Source organism: Rhinatrema bivittatum, chromosome 2 (assembly GCF_901001135.1).
Source record: "Rhinatrema bivittatum chromosome 2, aRhiBiv1.1, whole genome shotgun sequence".
Classification (NCBI taxonomy): domain Eukaryota; kingdom Metazoa; phylum Chordata; class Amphibia; order Gymnophiona; family Rhinatrematidae; genus Rhinatrema; species Rhinatrema bivittatum.
Window position 1 is genome coordinate 349,130,625 of NC_042616.1, and position 17,222 is coordinate 349,147,846.

The window sequence follows — 17,222 nt, forward strand, 5'->3', positions numbered from 1 at the left end:
AAGCATATTTACTAATCCTCCTTGACTTTTCGGCGGCATTCGACACCGTCAACCACACCCTCCTTCTAAAACAGCTGGCAAACATTGGTTTAACAGGTGCCACACTAAACTGGTTCAAAACATTCCTTGAAAATAGAAGATATAGAGTCAAAATCCACAATAAAGAATCCCAATACCACCATTCTAATAGAGGGGTGCCGCAGGGTTCTTCACTTTCACCCATGCTATTCAATATCTACCTCCTACCACTTTGTCAACTTCTTACAAAACTAAGCCTGAAACACTTCCTTTTCGCAGACGACGTACAGATCGTGATCCCCATAGAAGAATCAATATCTAAAACAATGGAATACTGGGACAGTTGCTTAGTAGAAATTAAACTTCTCCTCACCAGTCTAAACCTGGTACTTAATGCTTCTAAAACAGAATTCCTGCTCATATCACCGGAAAACAAAAATACACACCCAAAACCACCCACACTCCTTCAAACAGCCCACGTAAGAGATTTAGGAGCCATCCTGGACAATCGACTCAACCTCAAACCTTTCATTAACCAAACCACCAAGGACTGCTTCTACAAATTACATATCCTGAAAAGAATTAAACCACTTTTTCACGCCCAAGACTTTAGAACAATTTTGCAAGCAATAATCTTTTCCAAATTAGATTATTGCAACTCATTACTACTAGGCCTCCCAGCTTCCTATACCAAACCTCTACAAATGGTCCAGAACTCTGCAGCCAGAGTCCTCACAAACTCCAGGAAAATGGACCACATTTCACCTATCCTCAAAAACCTCCATTGGCTACCGATCCACTATAGAATCATGTATAAAACCATTAACATCATATACAAAACTATCAACCAAAACACGCACCTCGACCTACAAATACCTCTTAAAAAATACACTTCCGCCAGACCCATCAGGGAATGCTACAAAGAGTCACTCCAAATACCAAAGGCCAAAACCTACCAACATAAATCATTGAGTCTCAGAGCCTTCTCTTCAGCAGGTCCAACTCTCTGGAACTCTATCCCACCAGATTTGAGACAGGAGCCATGCTCTCTAACATTTAGGAAAAGACTAAAAACTTGGCTTTTCAAAAAAGCATTTCCAAGCCTTGAATAATTCCTCCATTAAATAGCACAAACTCTTATCCAATAACTGGACCAAATACAATTCAATCAACCTTAAATTGACAATCATCAATACCTGCTGAACTTTTATCATAACACTGTCGTATTTATGCATTTGGTTATTTATGTTCCGTTCCATAGTGAGGTATTGCCACAGTTTCTCACATATTCTTATTTACTCACTATGCTACTCTATTACATTAATAGACTGAAATGTTAATATTGCTCTGTGCAATCTCTCCCCTTTTCCAGCTCCAAGTTGATTTCCCTGATTTATTGTAACTTTCTCAATTCCTATATCTGATTCACGATATTTAAAGTTCAAGGTTCTTTTTGAGAACATTGTTTTACGTTATGTTATGTTTTACACACTTTGTTAATTGTAAACCGGGTTGATGTGATGCCTGTCATGAAACTCGGTATAACAAAAACAATAAATAAATAAATAAATAAATAAATTAGTAATTGTATTTTTATGCAAACTTTATTCAAACTTTGTTTAGATGCTCATTTCATTTTATTTTTATTTTATTTTTTATTTTATTTATTTTAGTTTTTTATTAGATATTTTTGATTTTAAGTACATTGTTGTAAACCGTTTTGATCAATATTTTGTATTGGTAAACGGTATATAAATACGTTAAATAAATAAATAAATGAGACAAAGACTAATTGAGATTGGTATCTGTAATAAGCCTCTAGAATGGTTAACTTCATTTCTACAGAATAGAGCATATCAGGTTAAATTCAACAATGTTATTTCTGATATCATTAATTTTGATACAGGCATACCACAAGGTTCTGCCTTGTCAGCGAACTTATTCATCATCTATCTACTCCCCTTGGGCCACCTTCTATCTGGACTCGGGCTAAAGTATTTTTTATACTCCGATGATATTCAGATCATAATTCCAATCACTGATACAATAGAGACCACTTTTCAATTAATATCATTATACCTTAACGTAATTAAACAACTCTTGAACCAACTAAAACTCTGCATTAACGTTGCAAAGACCGAAATAATCATGCTCGAAAGGAAGATATCACCAAATACTAATAACTTATTATTCAATTATGAAAATCATCAAATTAAAATGGCATCCTCAATTAGAGACCTAGGGATATACCTTGACCAAGAACTAAACTTTAAAACACACATTGTGAATAAAACAAAAGAAGGATACTATAAGTTACTAATATTGAGAAGATTAAAACCATTACTAAAACCAAATGATTTCAGAACTGTCCTTCAGGCCTTGATCTTTCAATCCATAGATTACTGTAACTCCTTACTCCTGGGTTTACCCTATACCAGTGGTTCTCAACCTTTTTTCTGTCGGGACACACCTGACAGATGGTTCTCAAATGCGTGACACACTGACCCATGATCGTCACAGGGCTAGATGTAAAAGTACAGTTTGCATCCATGGGAACCCCCCTGACCCACAATAATGGATGTAAAGCAGAATTATGACATTCCCCATACAACTCACCCTACAAAAAAGATGCTCTGGTTCTGGTGTCATCTCAGTAACAGCAACTCAAACTCCTTCTACTTCCAGGCTCAATAGCCCTACTTATGAAAAGACAGCAGTTTACCACCAATGCATGTCCTCTTGAGAAAACACAACAAATAAGACTGATACAAACGCTTACATGCTAGTAAAGTATCTCGGTAACAGACACAGAACCGACCTAACATACTCCCAGGATCTGTAGTAATGCACAAACTAATCCGCACACAGTTACACCTGTATTATGGAATACACTCAAACAGGAGCAACCCTATCTATGAAAAGGCAACATTACAAATATTAAATCAGGCCCTAAAAACCAATATACCTCTTATTAGGAAAACAGAACTAGCAAGCAGCTATAGATCCCCACACAGAAATAATTGTAAAACTATACTAATAAGCAGAATAAATGTTTCACAACAACCTTGAACAGAATAACATCCAACAATTAAAAACTCATAAAAACTATTAAAAATTCTCCAACACCAATAAAATATTTCAAAAAAAGCAGACACATCACATAATATTAAATAATTAAAATGGCAGTCAATCAAGAAAAATAAACTTAAAAAGCCACCTTTACTTACCCCCCTCCAGCAGCTCTCCTACTCCCCTTCCATGCAGGCCGTGGCACACACCAGAAGTAGCAGTAGAAGCTAAGTTCTATACTCATGGTCCTCTTCCTTAGTGCCCATGTCTCTCACACACACACCATATCAGTCATGCCCCCATGACCAGTTTCTGTCTCTCACACACCAATCATCTCCCAAACAGTCTTTGACAAACACACCAGTCACCTTCCTGAACAGTTTCTCTCATGCCATACACACACACAGGCTTCCCACGCCCGTGTTCCACTTACATATATGGGCTTCTCACTCTCATAATCACTTTCTCTCTCTGACACACACACTCACCAGTCTCTCACTCCCATGCGTGTTCTCTCCACATGCACAGGCTTCTCATTCCCATAATCACTTTCTTTCTCTCTCACACACACACACACACACCAGTCACCTGATCTCTCTCATGCATACACACACAGGCTTCCCACTCCCATGTTCTCTTTCAGATATACAGGCTTCTCACTCCCATGCTGTATCACACACTCCCAGCTTTTTCACTCCCATGCTCACTCTTCACATGCACAGGCTTCTCATTCCCATAATCACTTTCTCTCTCTCTCACACACACACACACACACACACACACACACGTCACCTGATCTCTCTCATGCATACACACACACAGGCTTCTCACTTCCATGTTCTGTCTTACATATACAGGCTTCTCCCTCCCATGCTGTGTCTCACACACACCCAGGTTCTCACTCCCATGCTCACTCTCTTCACATGTACAGGCTTCTCATTCCCATAATCACTTTCTCTCTCTGTTACACACACACACACACACCAGTCTCTCATTTCCATGCTCGCTCTCCACGTGCACAGGCTTCTCATTCCCTGAATCACATTCTCTCTCTCTCACATTCACACCAGTCACCTTACCAACCAGTCTCTCTCTCATACATGCACACACATACACAGGCTTCTCACTCCCATGCTTTCTCACATACCCAGATTTCTCACTTCCATGCTTTTTCTCTCTCTCTCACACACACCAGTCACATCCCTGACTGTCTCACACTCTCACATACACATCAGTCATCTCCTTGAGCAGTCACTTTCATTGTCTCTCACATATACACATATATCATCCTCTGACCAGTTTCTCTCAATCACACACATGATCTCGATCAAATACATTCTCTCACTTACACACAGGCTCTCAATCACACACACATTCTCTCACACACTGGCTGGCTGGCTGCTTCTCTCTTTCTCTCACTTCCTCTCTCTCCCCCCCCCCCCCCCCCCCCCCAGCACAAATGGTAGCTGCAGCAGCCTCCTCCTCCACCCCCCGCAGGCCAAGAAGGAAGAATTCCATCGACCGCGGGAGGCTCATGCTGCTGTCTCCTTTCTCGATTACCGGCTGCTTCAATTGCTCGGGGGCCGATGCTGCAGCGGCCGGTGTTACTTTATCACCCGGCACGGCTCTTTCTTCTTCCCGCGCACCACGTATCACTTCCTGTTCCAGGTCCGGGGGGTTGCAGGCGCGGGAAGAAGAAAAGGCCAGCCACGGATGCCACAGCTTCTTTTAGCACTGCTACCATTCCCACTGGCTTGAACGTGCTGATAGCCCGGCGGCAACGGCAGCAGGGAAGAAAGAGCAGTGGGAGAGACCGGGAGCACGCGACACACCAGCCGGTGCTTGGCGACACACCGGTTGAGAACCGCTGCCCTATACAACACTCAGTCCGCCAAAAATCATGCAGAATTCTGCCGCAAGGTTATTAACAGGTTCAAAGAGAAAGGAACACATTATGCCAATTTTGCGAGAACTCCATTGGCTGCCAATTGAACAGTGAATACAGTTTAAAACCTTATGTATCCTCCGTAAAGCAGTACATGGGAAAACGTGGAATGGCTGAACGCTGCAATAAGGGTACATACATCCCAGAGAGATCTGAGATCCGCCAATAAAGGCTTGGGGGCGGATTTTCAGAGCCCTGCTCGCGTAAATCCGCCCAAAACCGGGCGGATTTACGCGAGCAGGGCCCTGCGCGCCGGGAAGCCTATTTTACATAGGCCTCCCGGCGCGCGCAGAGCCCCGGGACTCGCGTAAGTCCCGGGGTTCTCGGAGGGGGGCGTGTCGGGGGGCGGGCCCGGTCGTCGCGGCGTTCCGGGGGCGTGTCGGCAGCGTTTTGGGGGCGGGTACGGGGGCGTGGCTACGGCCCGGGGGCGTGGCCGCGCCCTCCGTACCCGCCCCCAGGTCGCGGCCCGGCGCGCAGCAGGCCCGCTGGCGCGCGGGGATTTACGTCTCCCTCCGGGAGGCGTAAATCCCCCGAAAAAGGTAAGGGGGGGTGTAGACAGGGCCGGGGGGGGGGGTTAGGTAGGGGAAGGGAGGGTAAGGTGAGGGGAGGGCAAAGGAAAGTTCCCTCCGAGGCCGCTCCGATTTCGGAGCGGCCTTGGAGGGAACGGGGGGAGGCAGCGCGGCTCGGCGCGCGCAGGCTATACAAAATCGATAGCCTTGCGCGCGCCGATCCAGGATTTTAGTGGATACGCGCGGCTCCGCGCGTATCTACTAAAATCCAGCGTACTTTTGCTTGAGTCTGATGCGCAAGCAAAAGTAGGCTGATCGCGCTTCTTTTAAAATCTACCCCTTACTGTCCATTCCTTGAAAGATCTCAGCAAAACTAACATCAGTAAGGCAAAGAGCCCTATCACGTGCTGCTCCAAAAATTTGGAATAATTTACCAGTTGACATTCGGCTAGAACCAAACAGAATGGCATTTAGAAAAAAAGTCAAAACATGGCTTTTTCAGCAAGCGTTTAATGATGGTGACAGTAATTTGTGAAATTAAAAATCACAAAAAAGAAAAGAACTAAAGGCTGAGGTGAAACAAAGTTGCGTTAGTCACAGTGTTGAATGCCGTTGTCTAGATGTCTTACTGTTAGGCCATTATTATGAAAATTGTAATGAAGCTTTTAACTTTTTAGAATTGTCATTATATTATTTGTAAATTTTGATTTTTTAGTATAAATGTTTTTATGTAAGCTTGTAAACAGATATGACGGTTCCCACCAAATAGCGGTATAGAAATTTTAACAAATAAATAAATAAAAATAAGGGAAACCCCATTATTGAAAAATGTTTGTCGCTACCTCTGGATTCAGGGTCCATTCGTGTGGGTGAAAAACTCGGCTTAGATGATCTGCTGTTATATTGTCTAGGCCCGGAAGGTAAGTGGCTTGGATTGAGATTTGGAACTTGAGAGTCCAGTGAAGTATTCGAAGTGCTTCCCGACACAGCATCCAAGAACCGGACCCTCCTTTCACGTTTATATAAAACACTGCCACCTGGTTGTTGGTATACACCATGAGGTTTGAGTGTTGGATTTGAGTGGAGAAGGTTTGAAGTGATTTCCAGATCACTCGCTCGAAGCTCTAGGAGATTGATCTGGTACGCAGATTCTTGTGGCTTCCAGAGACCTTGTGTTTTCAGGTTGTCTATGTGGGCCCCCCAACCCTTCCTGGATGCGTCCTTCGTGTTAGTTGATGAGGAGGCAGACTGAAAGGGGCTCCCGTTGATAGGTTGGAAGGAGAGAGCCACCAGCGGATGTCCTCCTTCATTGTGTTGGTAATGCGAATTTTGCAGCTGAGTGGTTGTAGAAACAGACCACTGTGTCTTTAGCCCCCACTATAAGCGACGTATGTGAAGTCTGGTGTGGGGGACTACGTAGATGGCTGCTGCCATATGTCCTAGAAGCTGAAGAATTTTGCATGCGGATGCTTGAATCATGTTGATTAGGCTGTTCGCTAATGTCATAAGTGTGCGCATCCTTCCAATGATGATGATGAGAGCACCTATGAACTGAAGTACTTGCGTAAGTTGTAGTTGGGATTTTTTGAAGTTGACTAGGAATCCCAACGTTTGAAGGCACTTAATTGTGCGTAACATATGCGCCTTGAGAGTGGACGGATCGGAAGCCACTATTAACCAATCGTCCAGATAAGGAAATATTTGGATCGAAAGTTATCTGAGCTGAGCTACTGCTAGACATTTTGTGAATACCCTGGGGGTTGAAGACAGTCCAAAAGGGAGAACTTTGTATTGGTAGTGTGAATTTGAAAACAGAGGTACTGCCAAGAGGAAGGGTGAATTGGTATATGGGAATAAGCCTCCTTCAGGTCGATGGAACATAGCCAATCGTTGTGTTGTATCAGAGGTAGAAGGTTTTTGAGAGAGGTCATTTTGAATTTCTCTTTCTGAATGTGTTGATTCAGGAGGCGGAGATCCAGTATAGGACAGAGGCCTCCCGATTTCTTTGGAATGCGAAAATATGGGGAATAAAATCCCTGATTCTGATGTTGAAGAAGGATTTGTTGAATAGAATTCTGAAGTAGTAGTTTGGTTAACTCTGCATTGAGGGATGATGTATGGGTGGGTATAGTCCGCATTAGAGACTGTTGAGGAAGCAGGATGGATTTGAAATTTAGATGGTAACCTTCCCCGATGATGTTGATCACCCATTGGGCTGAAGTGATTGCTTTCCAATTGTGTAAGAAGAATTGGAGGCGACCTCCTATGAAGTCTGGAGGTTGCGGTGGCTAAATGGTACTCAAAAAGAACATTGCTGCTTTTGCTGCAGCGCCAGTGTTTGCTTTTGCTGTCTTTGTTGTCTGGGCCTTCCCCTTGGCGCAGCTTAAGGTGTGGACCTAGGGGGAGCATATGGCTGTGGTCTATACTGAGAATAAGGTCTGGAATATGAACGTGGGTAATACCAACAACGGTAAGATTGATAAAACCTTTGCTGAGGTTTGTGTGATTCCGAGGGGAAGGTAAGAGATTGTACAGCTACACTTTGTTCCTTCAGTCGGGAGACTGTGTCTGAATTGGTCACAAAAAAAGATTGTCCCCCACGCATGGAATGTCCACCAATTTGTCATGACATCTGTTCGAATAGTGCTCAACTTGAGCCAAGTAAAACGCCTGGCTGCTATAGCCAAAGTGGAGGCTCTTGTCGTTGACTCGAATGATTCATAAACTGATCTGAGCAGATGTCTAAGCCCTTCTTCTAAGTTCAGAAATTGTTGAGAAAGGGTATTATCTTCTGAAAAGGGTATTATCTTCTGCAAAGTGGGCACAGTTTTTGTAGTCTCAACAAGGTACTGCGTAATGTAAAACTGATGGTGTTGAATCCTAGAGGTCAACATTGAGGAATGGTAAACCTTCTTTGCGAAGTCATCCATTTATTCTCCTTATTTGGTGGGGTATTTGAATGTAGCCTGGAGCGTTTTGCTTTGAAAGAGCGGACTCCACCACCAAATGATGAGGAAGTTGAGGAGTTTCGTAAATGGAATAACTGCGTATCTTGTATTTAATATTAATTTTCCTGGAGGTTGCAGTTGTGGAAAAAGGGGTTTTCCAATTCTTTAAAAGGAGGTTTTGTAAGACTGAATGCGGTGGTAGGGCAGTTGGTTCAGCAGGGGCTTAAAAAATTTTAAGAGTGCCCATCATTTCAGATCTAGGATATGGGATCCAACCTGTTGGAACCTGGAGGAGGACCCCTTACTTTCTCAATAAATTTAACATAGGTTAATTCCTCTGGAGGAGAATAAGGCTCCGGTGGTCTCTCTGGGGGATCTGACGGCAGTCCTGTGGAAGAATTGGAAGAAACGGTTGATACTTTTGAAGCAGGGCTTGCTGATTGGAGCACCGGTTCTGAGATGGGTTCCTGTGGAACAGGTTCTGGTGAAGGGGGTGTGGAGGTGTGTGGAAGTGTGTGGAGAAAACACTGGTGGTAATGGTTGACCTTGTTCTAGGTCTTGAAAAAAGGTGGATAATACCTCTGAGATCTTTGACATTGCAGATGCTGCAAGGGTTCCCTGAGGAGGGATATGTAACCTTGGTTTTTTGTGTTTAAGAGGAATGACAGCTAACAAAATATGCTCGGGTGAAGTATTCCCAAGTTGGGTTTTGGGTTTAATAAATGGAGCATGGTGGTATCGTTGGGTTAACGGAAGTTGTAGCGAGGGAGAACATCTCTTGGATTTAGATACTACCGAGATACTGAGAAAGAGTGTTCACTCAAAGGAGAATGTTGTGAGGAACAGGATTCTGCGGTAGAGAGAAGTTCCACATCAATCTCTCGGCTAGATCTGGAGGAAGCAGAGGAGTCCTCCTGATGCTTCCGTTTTTCCGTCCTTTTCGTAGGAGTATGCTTCAATAGAGAATGATGTGTCTTGCTATGAGATTGTGGTGTGACAGAAGCACTCCCCGTTGATGTGTCGTAGATGAGTATTGTTTTGTTGTATGCATTGAGGGCACATCATGTTTTGCACTGTGTTTCGTAGACAGGCCGTGCTTCGAAGATGCGCCGTGTGTCGTAGATGCCCGTTTCTTCAACGCAGAATGATGGGGTTTTTTTGGCTTTGACGGCCTGGAACTCATCAACGCATCTCCATCTCCCTGCATCTCTCGAGCCTTTGCCGGAGCCCCGGTTTGAATCGAGGGTAGTTTTGGTTTCTCTAGGCCCCTGCTTCGGAGGGGCCTAGAGAAGAAGCCCGTTTTCTGTGGGCTTTACCAGTCTTTGCCGGTCCCAGCGAAGAGTGGATGGATGACGGTGGGGCATAGGAGCCAGTCTTCAGGCGCTCCATCTTCGCTGCCCTTTGACGTTGGGCCAGAGAAGACATGCGGCCGCAGTCTCTACACGATGCTTGGTCGTGATATGGGCCTAAGAAAATGTTGCAATAATTATGTCAGTCAGTTACAGACATAATTTTGCCACATTGGCAATATTTGAATCCAGAAGGCATCGGAGCCATCTGGAAATCAAATATAAGGAAAAAATGTGAAAAATGGTGAAAAAAAAAATCGCTGAAGAAAAAATTCCTGAGGAGAAAAACCCCACTTGCGGAAAAAAAGAAACTGAAGAGAAGAGGAAACTGCGCGGGAACACCACTGCGCAGCCGCACAGAGTCAAAGCTCTGTTACTAGCTGAGGAGACTCTGCCTACTTCGGGTCGCGACGCTTCCCAGACAGCATGGCTAATTCAGCCCTGCTATCGACGGGAAAAGCTCTACTAGCTTGGAAAGACAAGTCCATTCGGTATCTCCAAATAATGTCACCACATCTCATAACTAATTCAGCCCTGCTTATTGACAGAAAAGTTTTATTTACAAATTATTATGGTGCAGGTGAGTACTGCGCAATAATTCTTAAATGGGTGAAAAGTGGTTATTTAAATAAGCTTATGAGGGTCCCATTGGGGCTTAGGCGACTGCAATCCCAACTGCAGATAGCTCTGCCTTCCAGCAATGTGTCAACTGACTATTGCTCTCTGATGCTTTTTCTCAGCACTAAAGGAAACAGGACAGAGTCATCCAGACTTGGGCATAGCCATGGCTTGACTGACAGCTATCTGAGGACTCCTTTCACTGTCATGCAACAGCTTTGCTAAAATAGCCAATTTAAGAATTATTATTGCCAAACACCCAGATGCACTAGTCTGAAAAAGCATCACTAATAGCTATGTTTTCAAAATGGAGTGCCCTTTTATACATAAAAAATGTTTAGAATTTTTAATTTTTCTGTGTGCCACTTTCAGATGCAGTGGGAAAAAATTAAAGGCTGAAGAGGTCTCTCACAGATAACATACTATGAAAATGAACATTTATGTCTTCTTCACTCTCTGAACTTCAAAGAAGGGAAATATATTTATGATATACCAGATGGAAAAATATTTTTAAGATATCACTCTCTTCCAAATGCAACCTTTCCTCTGATCTCTTCCCTAACTCCTCCCCCCCTCCCCCTCCCCATCTTAGTCCCTGCCCTGCCACCACCCCCCCCCCCCCCCCGCTTACCTCCCCATGTTTCCTCCGTCCACAAGATATGTTAATAATCGCCTAAGATAAATCTACAGCCGAGATCAATCTAGCTGTTTATGTCTCGCTACCCTATTGTTTTTCATTGACTATTTTATCACTCTCCAGTTGTTATTGTTTAAAAATCTTTCCAGTCCTCCAGCTCCCATGTTTTCGCTCCCTGTTTAATGTAACTTTACCTTCTATATAGTTGTTAATTGGTTTCCCCCTGTTCTATTGTAAACCGGTACGATAAGACCTCGTCTTGAGTATCGGTACAGTAAAAGAATTTAAATAAATAAAATAAAATATTTTTTTCATAATAGTCTCAGTCCAGTTGACAGTTTGACATGTGGCTCATTCCACTCCAGACATTTTGCTTATAGGCTACAAAATGCTGCAGACCAAGCTGGTCCCACTCATGACTCTGCCAGCAATATGTAAAAATGTTTACTTTTTAAAAATCACCATTTTCAGGCTCTTTGGCCATCCCTCCACCTTTTCTTTTAAAGGGCTTTTTGAATGACAAAGACAAAGCTACTGTTTAAAGAAAATCCGTTGTTAGTGATCATCTATAACTACTTACGTTTGAGTCCTGGAGATTATGTGATTTTCTCAAGGTCATAAAGTGAAGATAGAACAGAATCACCAGGTTTAACGGCTGTTTTATATTAGGTTAATTCTATGTAATTAGATCCCTCTACTAAGCCACCAGATATAACATCTATATACCGAACCCTTAAAAGTTTATTTCAATCAATACTTACCTGAACCTTCTTAACTAAACCTTTTCTTTTGAGTCTGCAGTCACTGAAATTTTCTGGTACATTCTGCAGGGAAATCACATGTAAATCTGTATTTACTGCAACATGAAATAACTGCTTGTTTGCTTTCAAATGCCTAACTTAAGTAGCAACATAATCTCCACAATTAAGAGCAAGAAAAACATAAGAAAAATATGCAAGTTGAACAATGGAGAAATTACTTACCTGAATTTCGTTTTCCTTAGTGTAGACAGATGGACTCAGGACCAATGGGTATAGTGTACTCCTGATAGCAGTTGGGAGACTGAGACAGATTTCAATCTGATGTCAGCCTACATAAACCTGTGCAGGAAGCTCTGCTCTTCAGTATTCTCCTCGAAAAGCAATTGTGGATATGTGTGTTTTGCTAACTTGATTACTTGGATTGGTTGAACTGATTTCCAACTGGAGGCCGCCAGTGCATTCAACCAAAAAACGCCGACACCCGGCCACTATGGGTGTCTTAAACTAGAGGTAAAGCCTGGCTTACCCGTGCTTGTTTTGTACTTGGGGATTGTCACCCGAGGTTTCCGGACTTTGGGGCAGCCATGGGCGGGATGCTGAGTCCATCTGTCTACACTAAGGAAATTGAAATTATCAGGTAAGTAATTTCTCCATTTCCTAGCGTGTAGCAGATGGACTCAGGACCAATGGGATGTACAAAAGCTACTCCCAAACTGGATGGGAGGCTGCCTGTGGCCCACTTAGTACTGCCCTTGCAAATGCTGTGTCCTCCCGAGCCTGACATCCAGGCGGTAGAACCTCGAGAAGGTGTGGATGGAGGACCAATCGCCACCCGAGAGATCTCAGCAGGTGACAGCATCTTGGTTTCTGCCCAGGATACTGCCTGGGCCCTTGTGGAATGGGCCTTGATTTGTAGAGGTGGAGGCTTTCCTGCCTCTACGTGGGCTGACTTGATTACTTCTTTGATCCTGTGGGCTATGGTTGCTCGCGGGGGCGCTTCCCCTTGTTTCTTCCCGCAGTGAAGGACGAATAGGTGGTCCGTCTTACGTACGTATTCCGATCTTTCCAGGTATCTGACTAGGAGTCTGCCGACGTTAAGATGGTGAAGAAGGCGTGAGTCTGAAGATGGCAGCAAGATGGTTTGGTTTAGATGGAAATGAGAAACCACCTTTGGAAGGAAGAAGGGGACAGTGCGGAGCTGTATGGATCCCGGTGTGAATCTAAGGAACGGTTCCCGACAGGATAGTGCTTGAAGTTCGGAGATGCAATGGGCTGAACATATTGCCGCTAGGAATGCAGTCTTCAAGGGCAGGAGCCGTAGTGACAGACCGCGAGTAGGTCTGAAGGAAGCTCCCGCCAGGAAGTCTAGTCAAGATGGTGAGACTGCCAGTGAAATGCTAAGAGAAATTAGGGAAACTAACCAAATTGGTAGTGTAGTAATAATGGGAGATGTCAATTACCCCAATATTGACTGGGTAAATACATCATCGGTACATGCTAAATATATAAAGTTCCTGGATGTAATAAAAGACATTTTTATGGAGCAATTGGTTCAGGAACCGACAAGAAGTTTGAACTTCAGAGAGAGCCAGCACAGGAGGCAGCAGCAGACGAAAAGCTTTTTCTTACTAGCTTGAAGGTGTGGCCAGGGGTAGGATGGGAAGTGGTGATTCCAGGAGGGGGGAGGGAAGGAAAAAGAAAGTGCTGGTACCAGGAGGAGGTGATGATGTGCCATGACAAAAAGACAAAGACAAAGAGAGGGAGCAATTTTAGATCTAATTCTCAGTGGAGCACAGGATTTGGTGAGAGAGGTAATGGTGGTGGGGCTGCTTGGCAATAATGATCATAATATGATCAAATTTGAATTAATGACTGGAAGGGGGACAGTAAGCAAATCCACAGCTCTTGTGCTAAACTTTCAAAAGGGAAACTTTGATAAAATGAGAAAAATTGTTAGAAAAAAAACTGAAAGGAGCAGCTACAAAGGTAAAAAGTGTGCAAGAGGCATGGTCATTATTAAAAAACAACAACAAACCATCCTAGAAGCACAGTCCAGATGTATTCCACACATTAAAAAGGCAGCAAAACGATTACCGGTATGGTTAAAATGAGAGGTGAAAGAAGCTATTTTAGCCAAAAGATCTTTATTCAAAAATTGGAAGAAGGATCCAACTGAAGAAAATAGGATAATGCATAAGCGTTGGCAAGTTAAATGTAAGACATTGATAAGACAGGCTAAGAGAGAATTTGAAAAGAAGTTGGCCGTAGAGGCAAAAACTCACAGTAAAAACTTTAAAAAATATATCCGAAGCAGAAAGCCTCTGAGGGAGTCATTTGGACAGTTAGATGATCGAGGGGGGTTAAAGGGGCACTTAGAGAAGATAAGGCCATCGTGGAAAGATTAAATGATTTCTTTACTTCGGTGTTTACTGAAGAGGATGTTGGGGAGGTACCCGTACTGGAGAAGGTTTTCATAGATAATGATTCAGATGGACTGAACCAAATCACGGTGAACCTAGAAGATGTGGTAGACCTGACTGACAAACTGAAGAGTAGTAAATCACCTGGACCGGAAGGTATACACCCCAGAGTTCTGAAGGAACTAAAAAATGAAATTTCAGACCTATTAGTGAAAGAAGTTAGCATGTGGCACATTTAAAACTAATCGGAGAAAGTTCTTTTTCACTCAATGCACAATTAAATTCTGTAATTTGTTGCCAGAGTATGTGGTTAGTGCAGTTAGTATAGTTGTGTTTAAAAAAGGATTGAAAAAGTTCTTGGAGGAGAAGTCCATTATCTGCTATTAAGTTGACTTACAAAATAGCCACTGCTATTTCTAGCAACAGTAACATGGAAGAGACTTAGTTTTTGGGTACTTGCCAGGATCTTATGGCCTGGAAATGGCCACTGTTGGAAACAGGATGCTGGGCTTGATGGACCCTTGGTCTGACCCAGTATGGCATGTTCTTATGTTCTTAGATTGAGATTCCATAGGGGCACCAGCCACTTTAGTGGTGGACAGATTTGCTTGACCCCTCTCAGGAAACGGGAAAATTTTGGATGGGATGATAGACTGATGCCGTCCACTTTGGCTCTGAAGCAGGCCAGCGCGGCCACCTGAACTTTGAAGGAGTTGAGAGACAACCCCTTCTTCAAGCTGTCCTGCAGAAATTCCAGGATCATGGGGATTTTGACGTCGCGGTCCTCACACCAGGAAAACTTGCGTGCTCGGAGCAAGGTGTCAATCACTGCCCCCGAGTATCCGCTCTTCTTCAAGCAAGTCCTCTCAATGGCCAGACCGTAAGAGAGAATCGAGTTGGGTCTTTGTGGAGGATTGATCCTTGCTGGAGCAGGTCCTTCTGTGGGGGTAGACACAGAGGTTTCCCTGCCAGAAGTCTTCACATGTCTGCGTACCATGGCCTTCTTGGCCAGTCCGGGGCCACTAGAAGTACTAGCCCCCTGGGGTGTTCTATCTTGCGGATGATCCTGCCCAGTAGTGGCCATGGGGGAAAGGCGTACAGCAGGTCTTCCTGTGGCCAGGTCTGGACGAGGGCGTCGATTCTCTGGGATTGTGGTTCTAGTCTGTGGCTAAAGACCTTGGGAACTTGGGCATTGGACCAGGTTGCCAGAAGATCCATGGTTGGTGTTCCCCAGCAGTTTACTATCAACTGGAAGGCTGTGGTCGACAGCATACATTCCCCTGGATCTAGACTCTCTCTACTGAGCTAATCCACAGTGACATTGTCTTTTCCCGCGTTGTGGGCGGCTGAGATCTCTTGTAGGTTTGCTTCCGCCCACGCCATTAAGGGGTCTATTTCCAGGGACACCTGTTGGCTTCTGGTTCCTCCCTGGTGGTTGATATAGGCAACTGTTGTGGTGTTGTCCGACATGACTGACAGATTTGCCCTGGAGTCTGTGACTGAATCGAAGGCAAGCTAGTCTGACTGTCTGGGCTTCCAGTCGGTTGATGTTCCATCCAGACTCTTCCTTGTCCCACCGTCAGTTCATGGCAGTGGGCTCCCCACCCTCGTAGGCTCGCATCCGTGGTGAGCAAGACCCAGGTCGGTGGGGATAGCCTTACTCCCTTGCTCAGATGGTCTTGTAGCTACCATTGGAGCTGTGTCCGCACCTCTGCTGGTAGCTGAAGGCGAACAGAGCAGTTCTGGGACATCTGGTTCCATCTCGACAATAGGGAACATTGTAGTGGTCGCATGTGGGCCCTTGCCCATGGGACAACTTCTAGTGTAGATGTCATGAGGCCAAGGACTTGGGAGTAGTCCCATACCTTGGGGCGAAAACAGGTCAACAGTTTTCATAACTGGTCCATCGGTTTCCTTCTTGTAGGGGGAAGAACGGCCTTGTCTTGTTTGGTGTCAAGCCGGACTCCCAGGTATTCTAGTGATTGGGAGGGCTGCAGGCAGTTCTTGGTTGTGTTGATGACCCATCCGAGATTCAGCAGAAGATTCTCGACTGTGGTGGTCGCCTGGTGACTTTCCTTTGGAGATTTTGCCCTGATCAGCCAATCGTCCAGGTATGGATGTACGAGGATTCCTTCTTTCCTTAGTGTCGATGCCACTACAACCATGATTTTGGTGAACGTCCGAGGGGCAGCGCCCGGAACTGGTAGGGATGGTCCAGTATCGCAAAGCATAGAAAGCATTGATGGTCATGATGGACCGGGATGTGGAGATAGGCGTCTGACAGATCCAGAGAGGTCAGAAATTCTCCTGGCTGTACTGCCATTATGACCGAGTGTAGGGTTTCCATGTGAAGTGTGGTACCCCTCAGGTAGCGATTGACAGACTTGAGGTCCAGGATGGGTCAGAACATTCCCTCTTTCTTGGGGACGATAAAATAGATGGAATAAGTGCCCAGTATTTTGTTGGTGCATGGGCACCGGTGTTATCGCCTTTAGGGTGAGCAGTTTTGTCAGTGTGGTTTCCACTGCCGTCCTCTTGGAGAGGGAGTGGCATGGTGATTTCACAAATTTGTCTGGAGGGATTCTGTGGAAGTTGAGGTAGTATCCCTCTTGAATAATGGTTAGGCCCCACTTGTCCAATGTTATCTCGACCCATCTTTGGTAGAATAGGGCAAGCCTGCCCCCTATGCCTTCTTCCTGTGGATGGGTCTGTTGATTCTCATTGTGGGGTGCGACTGGGGCCTGGAACTGAGCCGGCTCCCCTCTTGTTGTGTCTGCTCCGAAAGGACTGGCCCCTGCCTGCGGGGCGAGGTGCTTGGTATGTGTTTTTGTACGGTCTAAAACGCTGCGATCCTCTGCCCTTGGATCTTCGGGGTGAGGGGCGTTAGTTTCTTTAGTTCCCGTCTTCCAGTAACCTAGGTACTGGGGATTCGCCCCATTTGTTGGTTA

General features: G+C 44.6%; 1 protein-coding gene across 1 annotated transcript in view; it reads right to left on the bottom strand.

The window, feature by feature from the left end:
• Positions 1-17,222, bottom strand: part of BAG1 (BCL2 associated athanogene 1) — a 110,267-nt gene that overhangs the window by 34,324 nt on the left and 58,721 nt on the right. Inside the window, exon 6 of the mRNA XM_029589883.1 lies at positions 11,855-11,917. Coding sequence (XP_029445743.1) covers positions 11,855-11,917 — 63 coding nt within the window. The remainder of the gene's footprint in view (positions 1-11,854; positions 11,918-17,222) is intronic.